Below are 13,029 nucleotides of genomic sequence, written 5' to 3' on the forward strand. Positions count from 1 at the left end.
AATTTCCAACAAAGGCACTTTGAAACTTAGAAAAAATGTATTCAAAGTGAAGGATGTTTTTGACTCCTTGTTTAGAAAAAAATGGGCCAGCATTCATTGATTTATTCAAGGATATTTATTTAACCACCTACCACAAGCTAAGCATTGAAGATACAAAGATGAAGAAGATAGTATCTGGGCCTCAAGAGACTTACAGTGTGTAGGGAGGCAGGGGTGGTGGGGGTGGAGACAGGCATGCAGATTAGTAAGGATAATAAAACATTACAGGTTCTATAACAGAAGTCTGTCGATGATAACATAGGAATATAAAAAAGGAGAGTGATGAATTCTACAGGGGTAGGGGACTCATAAAGTCTTTAGAGAAAAGGTGACCCTTTAAAAAATAAATGCAGCAAATCAGGACATTAATATCTATTACACAAAAGAAAATCACATACATATAATTTGTTGTTCATTACAAAAGAATGATATCTATTTAGGGATGGACAGGCTATAAATACATTTGTAAAACTCTGTCATTTCAGAAATGCTCCACTAGCCTCTTTGACAATTGAATACATTTTGGTTGTCATGGTAACAATCAATACCCAAATATACAACTTATAATAGGCTTTGTTCACAAGGAAAATTAAGACAAAATTTTGTTCCTATATATTGTACATGAAGATCTTAGTCATAATTTGGATACATATATAACTGCCTGGATATTATTGGCCATACAGATACCCTTAGAGATTTTTTTTCTGAACACTCACCATTCATGTTTACATCTCTTCTAGGGTCGTTATTTTAAAGTAAGTTACCAGGTAGCTTATGAACTGATAAAGCAGAATTGCATTTATTACAAATAAAACTTTGGCTACTGGTATCCAGGTTAGGGTATAATCTTCAGATGTACACAACACAAAAATATTTGGGTCACATATTGGATTCTTTGGCCACTCACTCTTGCAAGTAGCAGAATTTTAAGAGTGCCATCTTGCAAAAATCCACTTACAAATAAATTAATCGAAGTCCACTGACAAATTCAGTTCTAATCCGTGGTCTCTTGGGTCAACGAATGCTATAAACTTATCTTTGTTAGGGAATCACTTATGGTCTTTATCCCAGTTGCCTCGTTCCAGATCACTCAATTTAGGAACATTCCTCAATTTACTAGCACTCTTAAAATTCTGCTACTTGCAAGAGTGAGTGGCCGAAGAATCCAATATATGGCCCAAATACCTTTGTGTTGTATACATCTGAAGACTATACCCTAACTGGATACCAGTAGCTGAAGTTTTATTTCTAATAAATGCAATTCTGCTTTATCAGTTCATAAGCTACCTGGTAACTTAATTCAAAATAACGACCCTAGAAGAGACGTAAACATGAATGGTGAATGTTCAGAAAAAGTAGCACATAGTCTACTACCAAGTTAACCCATCTCAAACCTCTGAAGAGTGACTTTGAACTTCTTTGTTAGAAAAATGTCTCTATTTTGAATTTTCCATAGTAATACTTATGTGTTCTCACAGAATACACAGTCTCACAGAAATTCCTGAGTGTCACTAGTGGATCGGTCCAACCTCTAGGTAAAGCCTAAGTCTTCCCTCACCTCACTTTAATCCCTACTGCATTCCCACCCCTACTCTTCTCTCTCCTGTGTGAAGAGAAAAGGTGATAAGAAGAGGATAGAAGATAGGAGAGGTGGGGAGGGGAGAGTGGAGAAGAGAAAGAAAGGGGAAGGGAAAAAGAATCCAGAACTGCTAGAGAGAGATTTTATTTGAAAGGAGTATTGCAGAGGAAAGTGGAAGGGTGACTACTGCAATAGGGAGAACATTTTGACCACAAGATTTACAACCAAGTCAAGAGTAAGACAAAAGAGATTTTTTTTTGTATGAAGACATAAACAGGGCTAGAATAAATCTGAGATGGAGAAGTGGGATAAAACGTGGCATGACTGAATCGTAGGTCAGAGAATCAGTCTATTGTCAGGAGAGGAAGTTAAGGAGATGCTACATGTTGGCAATGTTCAGAGGAACATAGAGGAGAAAGAGAAGCTAAATCACAGATTAGTTAACAAATATTTTCTTTCAATTGATCAGCAGAACAAGCAATTCAGCTAATCATTTATGAGGTAAAGAATGGAAATTTGAAGAAATGCATCCCGCCTCATCATAGGTAAAAAAGTGTGGCATCCCTGTGTATATCTAATTGATACAAGAGAAGAGTAACTTTTTTCTTTTTTATTTTATTATTATTAATAATATTTTGCAGTAAGCTGTTTCTAAAACACAAAAGGGTGTGGGGATTTCTTTTCTCTCTCTCTCTCTTTTTTTTTTTTCCTGAGACAGAGTCTTGCTTTGTTGCCCAGGTTGGAGTGCAGTGACCTCAGCTTACTGCAACTTCAGCCTCCTGGGCTCAAGGGATTCTTCTGCCACAGCTCCTTAGTAGCTGAGACTACAGGCAACCACCACCATGCCTGGCTAATTTTTGTATTTTTAGTAGAGAAGGGTTTCATCATGTTGGCCAGGCTGGCCTCGAATGCCTGAACTTAGGTAATCCACCTGCCTTGGCCTCCCAAAGTGCTGGGATTACAGGCATGAGCCACTGCACCCAGCCAGGTGTGGAAATTTCTTAATCTTTGTTGTTTTCCAGGATCATAGGACTTAGGTGAAATTCACTATTGTCCACTGACATTAATCAAAGATTGGATGATGCTACTGGAAAATCAAGCTTTTAGTATATGTTGGAATAAATAAAAAACTACCTTCCAAGGGACTCGTATTAATGTGAATTTCTTACATATGTTTTAGTCTAGGTAAAAGAAACCTTAATGATTAAAGACAGACCAGAACTCCATATGAAGGTTTGAGGTAAAACAATACACAAAAGTATGCAACTTTCTAACCCTGTCTTCTGTACTTCTCCCTAGTAGCAGAGAAGAGAGGAAGCATCTCCTTCTACAATCTCCCCTGCTGATCAGTGGAGATAGCTAAATGGTCATTAGCTGCTTTATGTTCTCAGTCATCTATAATTTTTTACTTTGGAGACACATCTGACATAAAGTAAGCAAAAAAGAATCAGTGATGTTTTAGTCTCAGAGGTTAAGCTTATAGCGAAGCTATACAAAATCTCTGAAATTCCCAGACCTAAGTATTCCCATTAAAAGAAAAAAACTGAATTGTTTTCCTATATGAATATTACTGAGAAAAGTAAATAGCCCATTGCAGTTAGAGTATCTGCCTCTGACTCAAGAGAAGCAGTAAGAAGATCGACTTCCTTATACATTTTTTCTCAAACTCCAAGAGAGCAAGCAGAGAGGAAGATGAAGAAATACTACAGTGAGCTGGCTAGATGACCAGTATACTCACCTGAACATAAAAAGAGCCTCTTTCCAAAGCAAAATACATAGTCAATACAATGTTAATTTGCCCACTATGGTTTACCCCAGCACTTTCAGAAATGATTTTACTACCTTGACTCACTCAAAATAAAATCCATTATTTGCAGAAGAACTAACAGATTAATGAAAGAGAATATAAAGCAACATAGATTTTAAGGACACTAATAAGATTCACTTAAGAAATTTCTCCATTTATAATAGCTTAGCAATTACATTATTATCCTATTGTCTGAAACAAAGAAAATCATATTTTTATTGTGTCCATTCTCAAGATGAATGCAGAAATAATTGAATGCAGAAATAAATGAATGCAGAATGCATAATTGTTAAATTCAGTTTTCTATTAGGAAAATAACACATTAAAGATGAACATAGAAATGATAGAAATAAAACTTCTAAGCTGGAAAATGACTTCATTACTGTTAAATCATATTAATAATTTCTAATTGATTTGTATTGGGCAGGCATCTTATATTCCAGAACCATGTTCATCTATTTATCACAATGTATTCTATATGACATATGGAAACTAATACATTACTTCATTAATATTTAAGTATTTAGTTATGGCTCGGGGATATTTAACATTCTAAAACATAAGCATTTATAATTACATGTTTAACATTTTACTCTAATTTTTAATACTGCCAAAATTATTTAGCATAACTTTTTAACTACATACTCTTTCTCTCTTTACCATTAGCATATCAATCAAATTTGAATTATTCTGCTTTGCTCATTTTATTAAAAGCAAATTCAGGGCACGATTGACTTTTCATTTGTTTAACAAGTGAAGAAATATTTACCCTGACAGCCATTGCACTGTAGAGATTCATCATTATAGTATAACGTGCTACCTGTGAATCAAGAAGAAAAGATGGCATACATTTTAGTTACACAAAGACAGTGCAGCCTATTTTTACATATAAAAGATAAGAATCTTTATACATAATACATAAGAGTTCTAGCCTTAGAAAAATGAAATCAAACGTTGTATTGAAGAGATAGGCTTTCTAATACATAATGCAAGCTTAACCAGAAAAGTCTATGGTAGTCCAACTAGGAGCTAATGGAGATATATGATCATAAAATGCTCTCCGCTGCGTTTGATAATCCATGGTGCTCTACTGAGAATAGAATAACAAAGCAGAAATATTCACAAGTGCTGGTGACATGTAGTATTGTATGATTTATTCACTGGGGTTCTTTTAGCCAAAACTCACAGAAACATAAAAGGAATTCATATTTCAAGATGTCTGGTTTAATGAAAAATTCAAAGAAATGCTGTCTTCAGTCGAAATCATTCAAGGATGTGGATGCAGTGATGGAGCAAAATTGTGCCTTCCAACCATCTATGAAAAATGTGATGTACTTAGCTGCCTCCTGAGTAATCCTTGGGAATTTTGTTTCATTTAACATTTATTTTAACACCATAAAATCATAAATACAATGATATCATGTTACAGCAAATCTCTTGATATAGTAAAGACTTCCTGAAGTGTTGGTTTCTCTCTAGTAAAGACACATTTATCTATTAATATACAAATTTCTGTTTCAGTAAATCATTTGACAATGTAGCTTATTTCAATGAAAATATTACTTTAAATAAAGCTTCCCCATCTCTCTCTTAATTAAAAATATAAAATTAATATAATTCATGACAGTACAACAAACAATAAAAGCAATGAGATACATATGAGATATTTTTAACTTTATTTTTATTCAATCAAAATTTATTTACTATAACTTGAGCCCAGGTAATAGCTATTATGTTTCAGGCAAAAATCAGAATAAAGTGCCTTAACTCTTTATAAAGGGGCTTTCTGCCCCCTGACAAACAGAAATTCATATAAAAAGGTTTCACTGTAATTAGTGTTGTTTGAATTGCCTGGTCTGATCCAAAGCAAATTGTCTGTGGAGAGCAGCAGGGCTGGATTATTTATCAACAGTCTGAGCAATTAAGAAACAGTTGGTTGCAATATGTTATTTACAAATGAACACAACCGTGTTTCTTCATTTTAAATTCTCTTTCTTCATGATGGTAAGCAAGGCATAATTGGTGTTTGAGGTGATTTAAAATATTTACTTTAATATTGTACTTCTGGAAGTCACATTGAAGCAGACATTGCTATTAAGTATTTGTATAAAGAAGAAATACATTGAATATTATATATTTACAAAAGTTTGGGTTCCAAAAAAGATGGTTCTTGCCTTTATCATATCACTGTTTAGTTACCAGTAGAGTGTATGTATGAGCTTCTGAGCCACAGACCTAAGTTCAATTCTTGACTTTTCTTTTAACAGCTGTGTGGCCTTGAACCACCTACTGAAAGTCTCTCAGTCTTCATTTCCATGCTTATGAAACAGGTCATTATATATTTCATTGAGTTGTTGTGAAGAGTAAAATGATATACAGTATCTAAGGTGCTCAGGACATAGCTGATAGTCATTATGAAAGGGATTATCAGTAGTGCTCACATTACACATTTTGTAGTTAAAAGTACATAATTTAACTATAAGTAAAATTCCAAAAAGTATAAAGGGCTCAATTTTATTATGAACTAACAGGAAAAAGAGATTCAGATTTTGAGCCTAAGAATTCTGAATCGTGTAGTTAAGAGGTAAAAAAGCACTTTGATTCTCACACATTATTCTTACATGAACCACTAATTGACACCACATTTATTCTCAACTGTCTAGCCCAGATGCTTTAGAAAGTACTGAAAGAAGCATATGCAACTAAAATAGTCATATTCATAGAGACAGAAATTAGAAAGTGGTTACCAGGGGCTGGAGGGAAGGGAGAGTTATCATTTAACATGTACAGAGTTTCAATTTGAGAAGATGAAAAAGTTCTGGAGATTAACAGTGGTGTGGTTACATAACAGTGTGAATATACTTAATGCCACTGAATAATACAAGTAAAAATGATAGAAGTGGTAAATTTTATGCTATGCATATTTTACCACAAGTTTCTAAAAAACTTAAAACATTACATGTGAATGAACTGCATTAACATAAGCTAGCTAGGAGATAAATATAAACACTTTAAACTTATGTAAAATTTTATCTGTCTTTGTTTTTCCATTCTGAAAATGATAATGATTTGTTATATTAACATTAACCCTTTGGGTTACCTGAACAGTTAAAATATAACTCATAGAAAGCTCTTGTTCTTAAAAACTTATTTTCTAGAATTCTGTCTTAAAAGGTATATTTTCATTCCATGAAATTGGGCAAGCAAAGCATATTATACCTACCAAATGTTAATAACCTTTCCAAGAATGACAAGCCAGTTTCATGTCTCAGCAAACAAAATTCTTTTTTATTAATTACCTGTTTTTAATCATCAAGATATCAAGTCTACTTTAAAGGGGAAGATTAAAGATCTGGAGTGAAAAGTAAGTATAACAGAATTAGGTTGTTTTATTGTAGTGGAAACACGGTGCTCAATTATAGATGTTCAACATTTATTCAAATGTTGAATAAATGAAGAAAAAGAGGGAGGGGAAAAGAAAAGGAGAGAAAGATAAGGAGAATTAATGTCTTGCATTTACATTAGATAGGAAGAATTACCGGGATTAAAAAATAGCATTTGAACATTACCAACCATTTGTAAGCTGCATGCGGCTTTTGTCATATTACCTAGCTCAATTTTTAGAAAGCTTATGAAATTCTTTAGAAGGAATATATTCCTTTTGAAAACACAATTAATTTCCTGACTGTTTGATATTCACATGGATCTTTTAGACAGGGCTGCTATTCAATGGAATTAGACCAGAGAGGTCATGCTTATTATTTATAACTGGTGTCCTTTCTGATTTGTTGTCCACCAACTCTAATAGATGACCCTACTGTATACATGGCTAAGTATTTTTAATGTTATCCTGCTTGTAAGACAAACTTCTGAGAACTCAGTTTCACCTACAGCTATGGTGGTCGTCTATTTTATGTTGAGGATTTGATGCTTTCATTTTCACCTATCATTTCCAATTATTCCCTGGGCTTTGTCAAGCCTTCTTTTTCCCCTGACTGAACAACTTACCATCTTCATACCTGCTTATTCTTATGTTTAATCTATTTGAAACAGCTCTTCTAGATTAATTTTGTAAAGTATTGCTTTTATCAAGTCCTTTTTCAAATTTTTAAAAGCATAGATTTTTAATAGTTTCCAACTGCTTAAAGCAAGGCATCCTAACTGGGCTGATTGATATAACTAACACACTTGAGTATTTCAGATCACTAGAAGAGAGAGAGAGAGAGAGAGATAAAATTACAAGCTAAGGCACATGACACTTCATGTTTTTTATTTCTCCATAGGATAATGATTACTGATGAGAGTATATCCCATATTTAAGTTTTGTTTTTTGCTATCAAGTGAATTACAGTGGGGCAAGGGATAAAAGAGAATTGCTGTCTTACAGGTCAAAGTGATAACCAAAATTCACCAAAATCAGGTGCCGATCATTTTTTTTCCAATTATCCCTCCCTATTCCCTTTCCCTTAAACCTCGATCTGATCAAATTACTGGATGTATTTGTCTTCTCCACTTTCATATTTATATGACTTTGCTTGCCTGAAATGTCCTACCATTTCTTTTTAGCTGTCCAAATCCTATCTCCCCTGTTTTCCTTAAAAGCATTTGTTTATAGAATAAATTACCTTATCTCCCCTACTACAAGTACTACCAAGTGGAATAAGACGCTAACATTCTCCTAACTCCAAGGGAACTTCCAAACCATTTCAAACCAGTAGGATGAACTTCTTTAAATAAAGAAATTACTAACAGAACCCACTTTTAATCTGAGGCTTTTCAACTTTATTAGTCTCTATCCCTTTTTGGTGTTGTTATCCTTCCTTAAGCTTCTGGATCATACTATCCTCTATCTCTTCTTCTTGCCCTCCCAACTTGCTCCTGATACAGGTTATGAAGATTTCAGGTGGCCACAGTTGCTCATGCCTGTAATCCCAGCACTTTGGGAGACCAAGGCAAGCAGATCACTTGAGGTCAGAAGTTCAAGACCAGCGTGGCCAACATGGTGAAACCCTGTCTTTACTGAAACCACACACACAGAAAAAAATCAGCTGAGCATGGTGGTGGGTGCCTGTAATCCCAGCTACTCGGGAGGCAGAGACACGAGAATCACTTGAACCCAGAAGGCAGAGGTTGCAGTGAGCTGAGATCATGCCACTGTACTCCAAACTGGGCGACAGAGTGAGACTCCATCTCAAAAAAAAAAGATTTTGACACCTAGGTTAAAATCTTACTGTTCATCGGAACTTCTGCCACTATCCCAATACTTTTCATATTCATACCAACAGCACAGTCAATTACCTAATCTCACAGTCACCTACCTTTTCCAGTCCCAATGAGCCTCGCTTCTGTTTAGCCTTATATTGCCAAAGAATGCTACAGACTTTGTCAACTATGACTGTTCCTTGTTTTAAACCCAGACTGCAAATTCTTCCCCATCAAGCCTGGGAGGTTTAATTTCTATTAAAAGACTGTTTCACCTAATCTAAACAGATCTAGGACAAATCTCTTCTCTTCCTCGCTTTAAAAATCCTTCACATATTTTCATATATAATATACAAAAACTGCAGTTGTTTTTGTTATATGAACATACCGTAAGTTATTTAATCTTTCCTTTATTGTTGAACATTTTGGTTGAAAACCAAGAAAATATGAGCTTCAAGGATAAAATGATCAACCATTTCAAGAGCTAAACACTTAAAGTAATATATAATAATTTTGAGTAACATATCTAAATAACTTGACAAGTTCAATCATTTGCTAGATTGAACAATATAAAATAAACATATGCATTAAAGTGATGAGAATGAAACCTTTGGAAGCCATGCACAATGGACAACACATCTAATGAGCCTGAGGTTTTGTTATTTTCCACATTAGGGCCATCCACATTTCATAATTTTGAGTATAATTTTTAAATTAATATCCAATCAAGTAGTTATAAGTATTTTGTGCATATGCTTTGCCTTGTTTGCTGACAATTGATAACAATTTGGTCATTATTAACAATTCTTTTTTCTTTTTTTTTTTTGAGACAAAGTTTCCCTCTTGTCACCCAGGCTGGAGTGCAATGGTGCGATCTCGGCTAACTGAAACCTCCGCCTTCCGGGTTCAAGCAATTCTCCTGTCTTGGCCTTCCGAGTAGCTGGGATTACAGGCACCTGCCATCATGCCTGGCTAACTTTTTATTTTTAGTAGAGACAGGTTTCATCATGTTGGCCAGGCTGTGGTCTTGAACACCTAACCTCAGATGATCTGCCCACCTTGGCCTCCCAAAGTGCTGGGCGGGATTACAGGTGTGAGCCACCACACCCACCCTCAACAGTTCATTTTCAAAATACTATTATTTCCTTAAATAAAATTTATTTTTTATTTTTATTTTATTCCTTAAAAAAAATTAAAAACCAATTATATTGTTTCTCCCAGTTACTAGTAATATTATATTTAAGATTAGGTGAACCAAATCTAAACTTATAATTATGATGAAAATGTGTTGTTAAAGTTTTAAATTAATATTAGTAACTCTGAGCCCTAAGTTGTTCTGTATTTGGAGTTAGACCCTAAGGGAAAAAAATATATATATATGTTTCAGTTTTCTTGTATGACATGTGAATGCCTTATTATCTTATAACTGATTTGGAATTCCTATTAAAAATATGAAAAACATTGGGCATTTTCTAATCTAAAAATAAACATGTTCATCTAATGAAGAGAAATAAAAACGTCTATGGAAGTAACTATGTCAATCTCTTATCAATTTTAAAACTAGTGTCTGGTATTTTATACATTTAGCCATCCATGAAAAGAGCAAATTATTGGTATTTATCATAACAACATACAATGAAATTTGATGGTACATGTCATCTTTTGTCCCATTTAAAGTTAATAAAATTTTCATTGTTCTTCTTTTAAAGAATGAAATATGAAACTGTTGAAAAAAGTATTATAAGGTAAGCTGTATAGGAATACTGGGAACCTTGATTTCATCAATGTATAATGTTATTTTTATAATTTAAATAATTTTTCTTTTTTTTTTTTCTTTTTGAGATGGAATCTCACTCTGTCTCCCAGGCTGGAGAGCAATAGCACAGTCTTGACTTACTGCAACCTTTGCCTCCCAGGTTCAAGCACTTCTCCTACCTTAGCCTCCTGAATATCTGGCATGTGCCACCACACCCGGCTAATTATTTTTTGTATTTTTAGTAGAGACAGGGTTGCACCATGTTGGTCAGGCTTATCTCAAACTCCTGACCTCAAATGATCTGCCTGACTCGGCCTCCCGAAGTGCTGGGATTACAGACATGAGCCTCCGCGCCCAGCCATAACTTCTCTTTTTAATCATAATCAATCTTCATAAATTAAATAGTTCTACTATAGGCTATTAATACATTTCAACAAAAATTTTAATTAAATTGAATTTTAATGGGGTTGCCATACATATGTTATTCACTAGATGATCTCAATTTCAAAACATAACATTCACCTGTCTAGGACTACAGTTATATATAATTATTTTATAACACATCGTATCAAACTAATTATGTATTACAATAGCCTTTACACTTCTATGCTGTCAGACTATGGTGATTCCAAAATAGCACATTTGATATTAAACATAATGTAAGTTAGGTAATAATGAAACACTAAAAAGGAAAGCAAATTTAAAAGTATAATAAAATGCATACAAGACATCGTATGTAGTTTTTACAGATAAATTCACTCAAAGAATGCACAAATTGTTAGTGCTCTAAAAGAGGCAAAAGAAAAGATATTTCTTCATTTTTCTGGTACTATTGCTTAAAAGAATGACTTATTTTTATCTCCCCATTTATGAAATGAAGCAGTAAGGGGTAAGGAAAAGCTAACTGGAACACTACACAGCTAAAACAAGATGGGTCCCCAAACAGTAGGACCATTTGAGTGTACAATGAAATGGACAGGCCACAGTAAAATTATACCAGGAGCTCAGCATGTGCAAAATTCATGTGTACTGAGCACATGCACCAGTTGACAATAAGCTTCTTATTAATACAAAGAAGAATCAGAGCACATCCTCAATAATAGGAAAGGGTTTTCACAGTTGTGACACAACATTTCTGTGCCTCTAAGATAGGCAAATTTGGGTTATGTTGCTAAATATAGCAGCATGAAAGTCAGCATAAAGGTAAAATGGAAGTCGAAAAGAAAAATAAAGACATCAGTCATACAGGAAGCAAAAAAGAGCCAAACAAATCACAAAACAAAAGTGGAATAATTCTATTATTGTGGGTTAATGAAGTCACTGTAGTGCAGAGCACATGACCCTTTAGGACTTGATAAGCTATTTGATGTCACCATGAGAATTGTTTAAAAGCTGGATAGAAATATTTCGGTATGGGAGAATTTTGAGGAAAGTTGTCTTTCCTTACTAAAGAGATCCTAGAACTTTGTCTTTTCATAGTTTTCTTTCTGCTTGAACTTCTTCACATTTGATACTGTTGATAACTCCAAGTTTCCTCTAAGTGTTCTCTTCTGATTCCTGTGATATTGTGTCACTCATTTTCCTCTTATTCTGATTTTTAATTCCCTTTCCTCTTCCTAAATCCTACCTAATGCATTCCATAAGCCTCAGTTCTTAGACACTATTCTGTATTGTTCACATACCTTTTCTCATTAGGTAGAAAATCCTATCATCTTATAACTATGGATCTAGAACCTTTAAGTCCAGTGCTGACCTTTAATCTAAGCTCCCATTCAACAGTGTGGTTTAACAAATACTTGTTCGTTCTCATTCTGATGTGCCAGAGATTTTGCTGAGTTTGCACCATTGCCTTACAAGATATCACCACATGGAGGTGTCCTAACATCATCACAAACTCCAAAACCTCCAAACATCTTTGTGTAAGCATCACCGAGTAACCCATTCAGAATGTTTCTTATACACATCCTTGCTTTTGTTATCTTTATAACTATCAGCTTTGCTGAGATAAAAATAACAACTATTGCAGTAGGTTACAAAACAAAAGAAGTTGATTTCTGATTCCCATTACACAGTTAAGCTAAGCTATGTCCCACACGTCTTCATTTCAGCCCTGAAGTTGAAGGAGCAACCTGGATCTGAGGTATGCTGTTCTTTTGCCAGAGGGGAAGACTGAGAACATGGCTTTGAAGCTTCAGTTTGGGTGTGGCATATATTCCATCTGCTCAAAACACATAGCCAAGCCCCAGATCAGTGGGATGGGTATAAATCATCCTTTTTATGAAGAAGGGGAAATAGGATGACTAATTTTAAACAAAAATACAATCTGCTCTGGCACATATTGATATTAATCATCATTGATATTGGCCATAGCAAACATCTTCCAGCCTCTATCCCTGTGAATCATTTATTTATTCAGATGGTAAAAATTTCAGTAGGCCTTTTATGTGTCAGTTACTGTGATATAATAAACAGACTCATCATTGCTACAGGAGCTTCCAATGAAATGAGAGAGATGTAAATAAACCAATGTATCAGTGAGACAAATGCCTACATGACAAGCTCTTAAGAAGACAAAACTAGTATTTTCAGTATTCCTGAATTTTACTTTCCACTAAGATCAAGAAAAGTTGATCTTCAGGTAAAGTC

The 13,029-nt window shown here is 34.4% G+C and overlaps 1 protein-coding gene across 8 annotated transcripts in view; it reads right to left on the bottom strand.

Moving 5' to 3' along the window:
* The window catches only part of LOC100399809 (spermatogenesis-associated protein 17), a 213,970-nt gene that overhangs the window by 172,680 nt on the left and 28,261 nt on the right, over positions 1 to 13,029 (bottom strand). For all 8 annotated transcript variants that reach the window (XM_078353498.1, XM_078353497.1, XM_054246471.2 and 5 more), the window contains one exon: positions 4,195 to 4,245. In XM_078353498.1, coding sequence (XP_078209624.1) covers positions 4,195 to 4,245 — 51 coding nt within the window. The remainder of the gene's footprint in view (positions 1 to 4,194; positions 4,246 to 13,029) is intronic.

The sequence above is a fragment of the Callithrix jacchus genome, chromosome 16, assembly GCF_049354715.1.
Source record: "Callithrix jacchus isolate 240 chromosome 16, calJac240_pri, whole genome shotgun sequence".
Classification (NCBI taxonomy): Eukaryota; Metazoa; Chordata; class Mammalia; order Primates; family Cebidae; genus Callithrix; species Callithrix jacchus.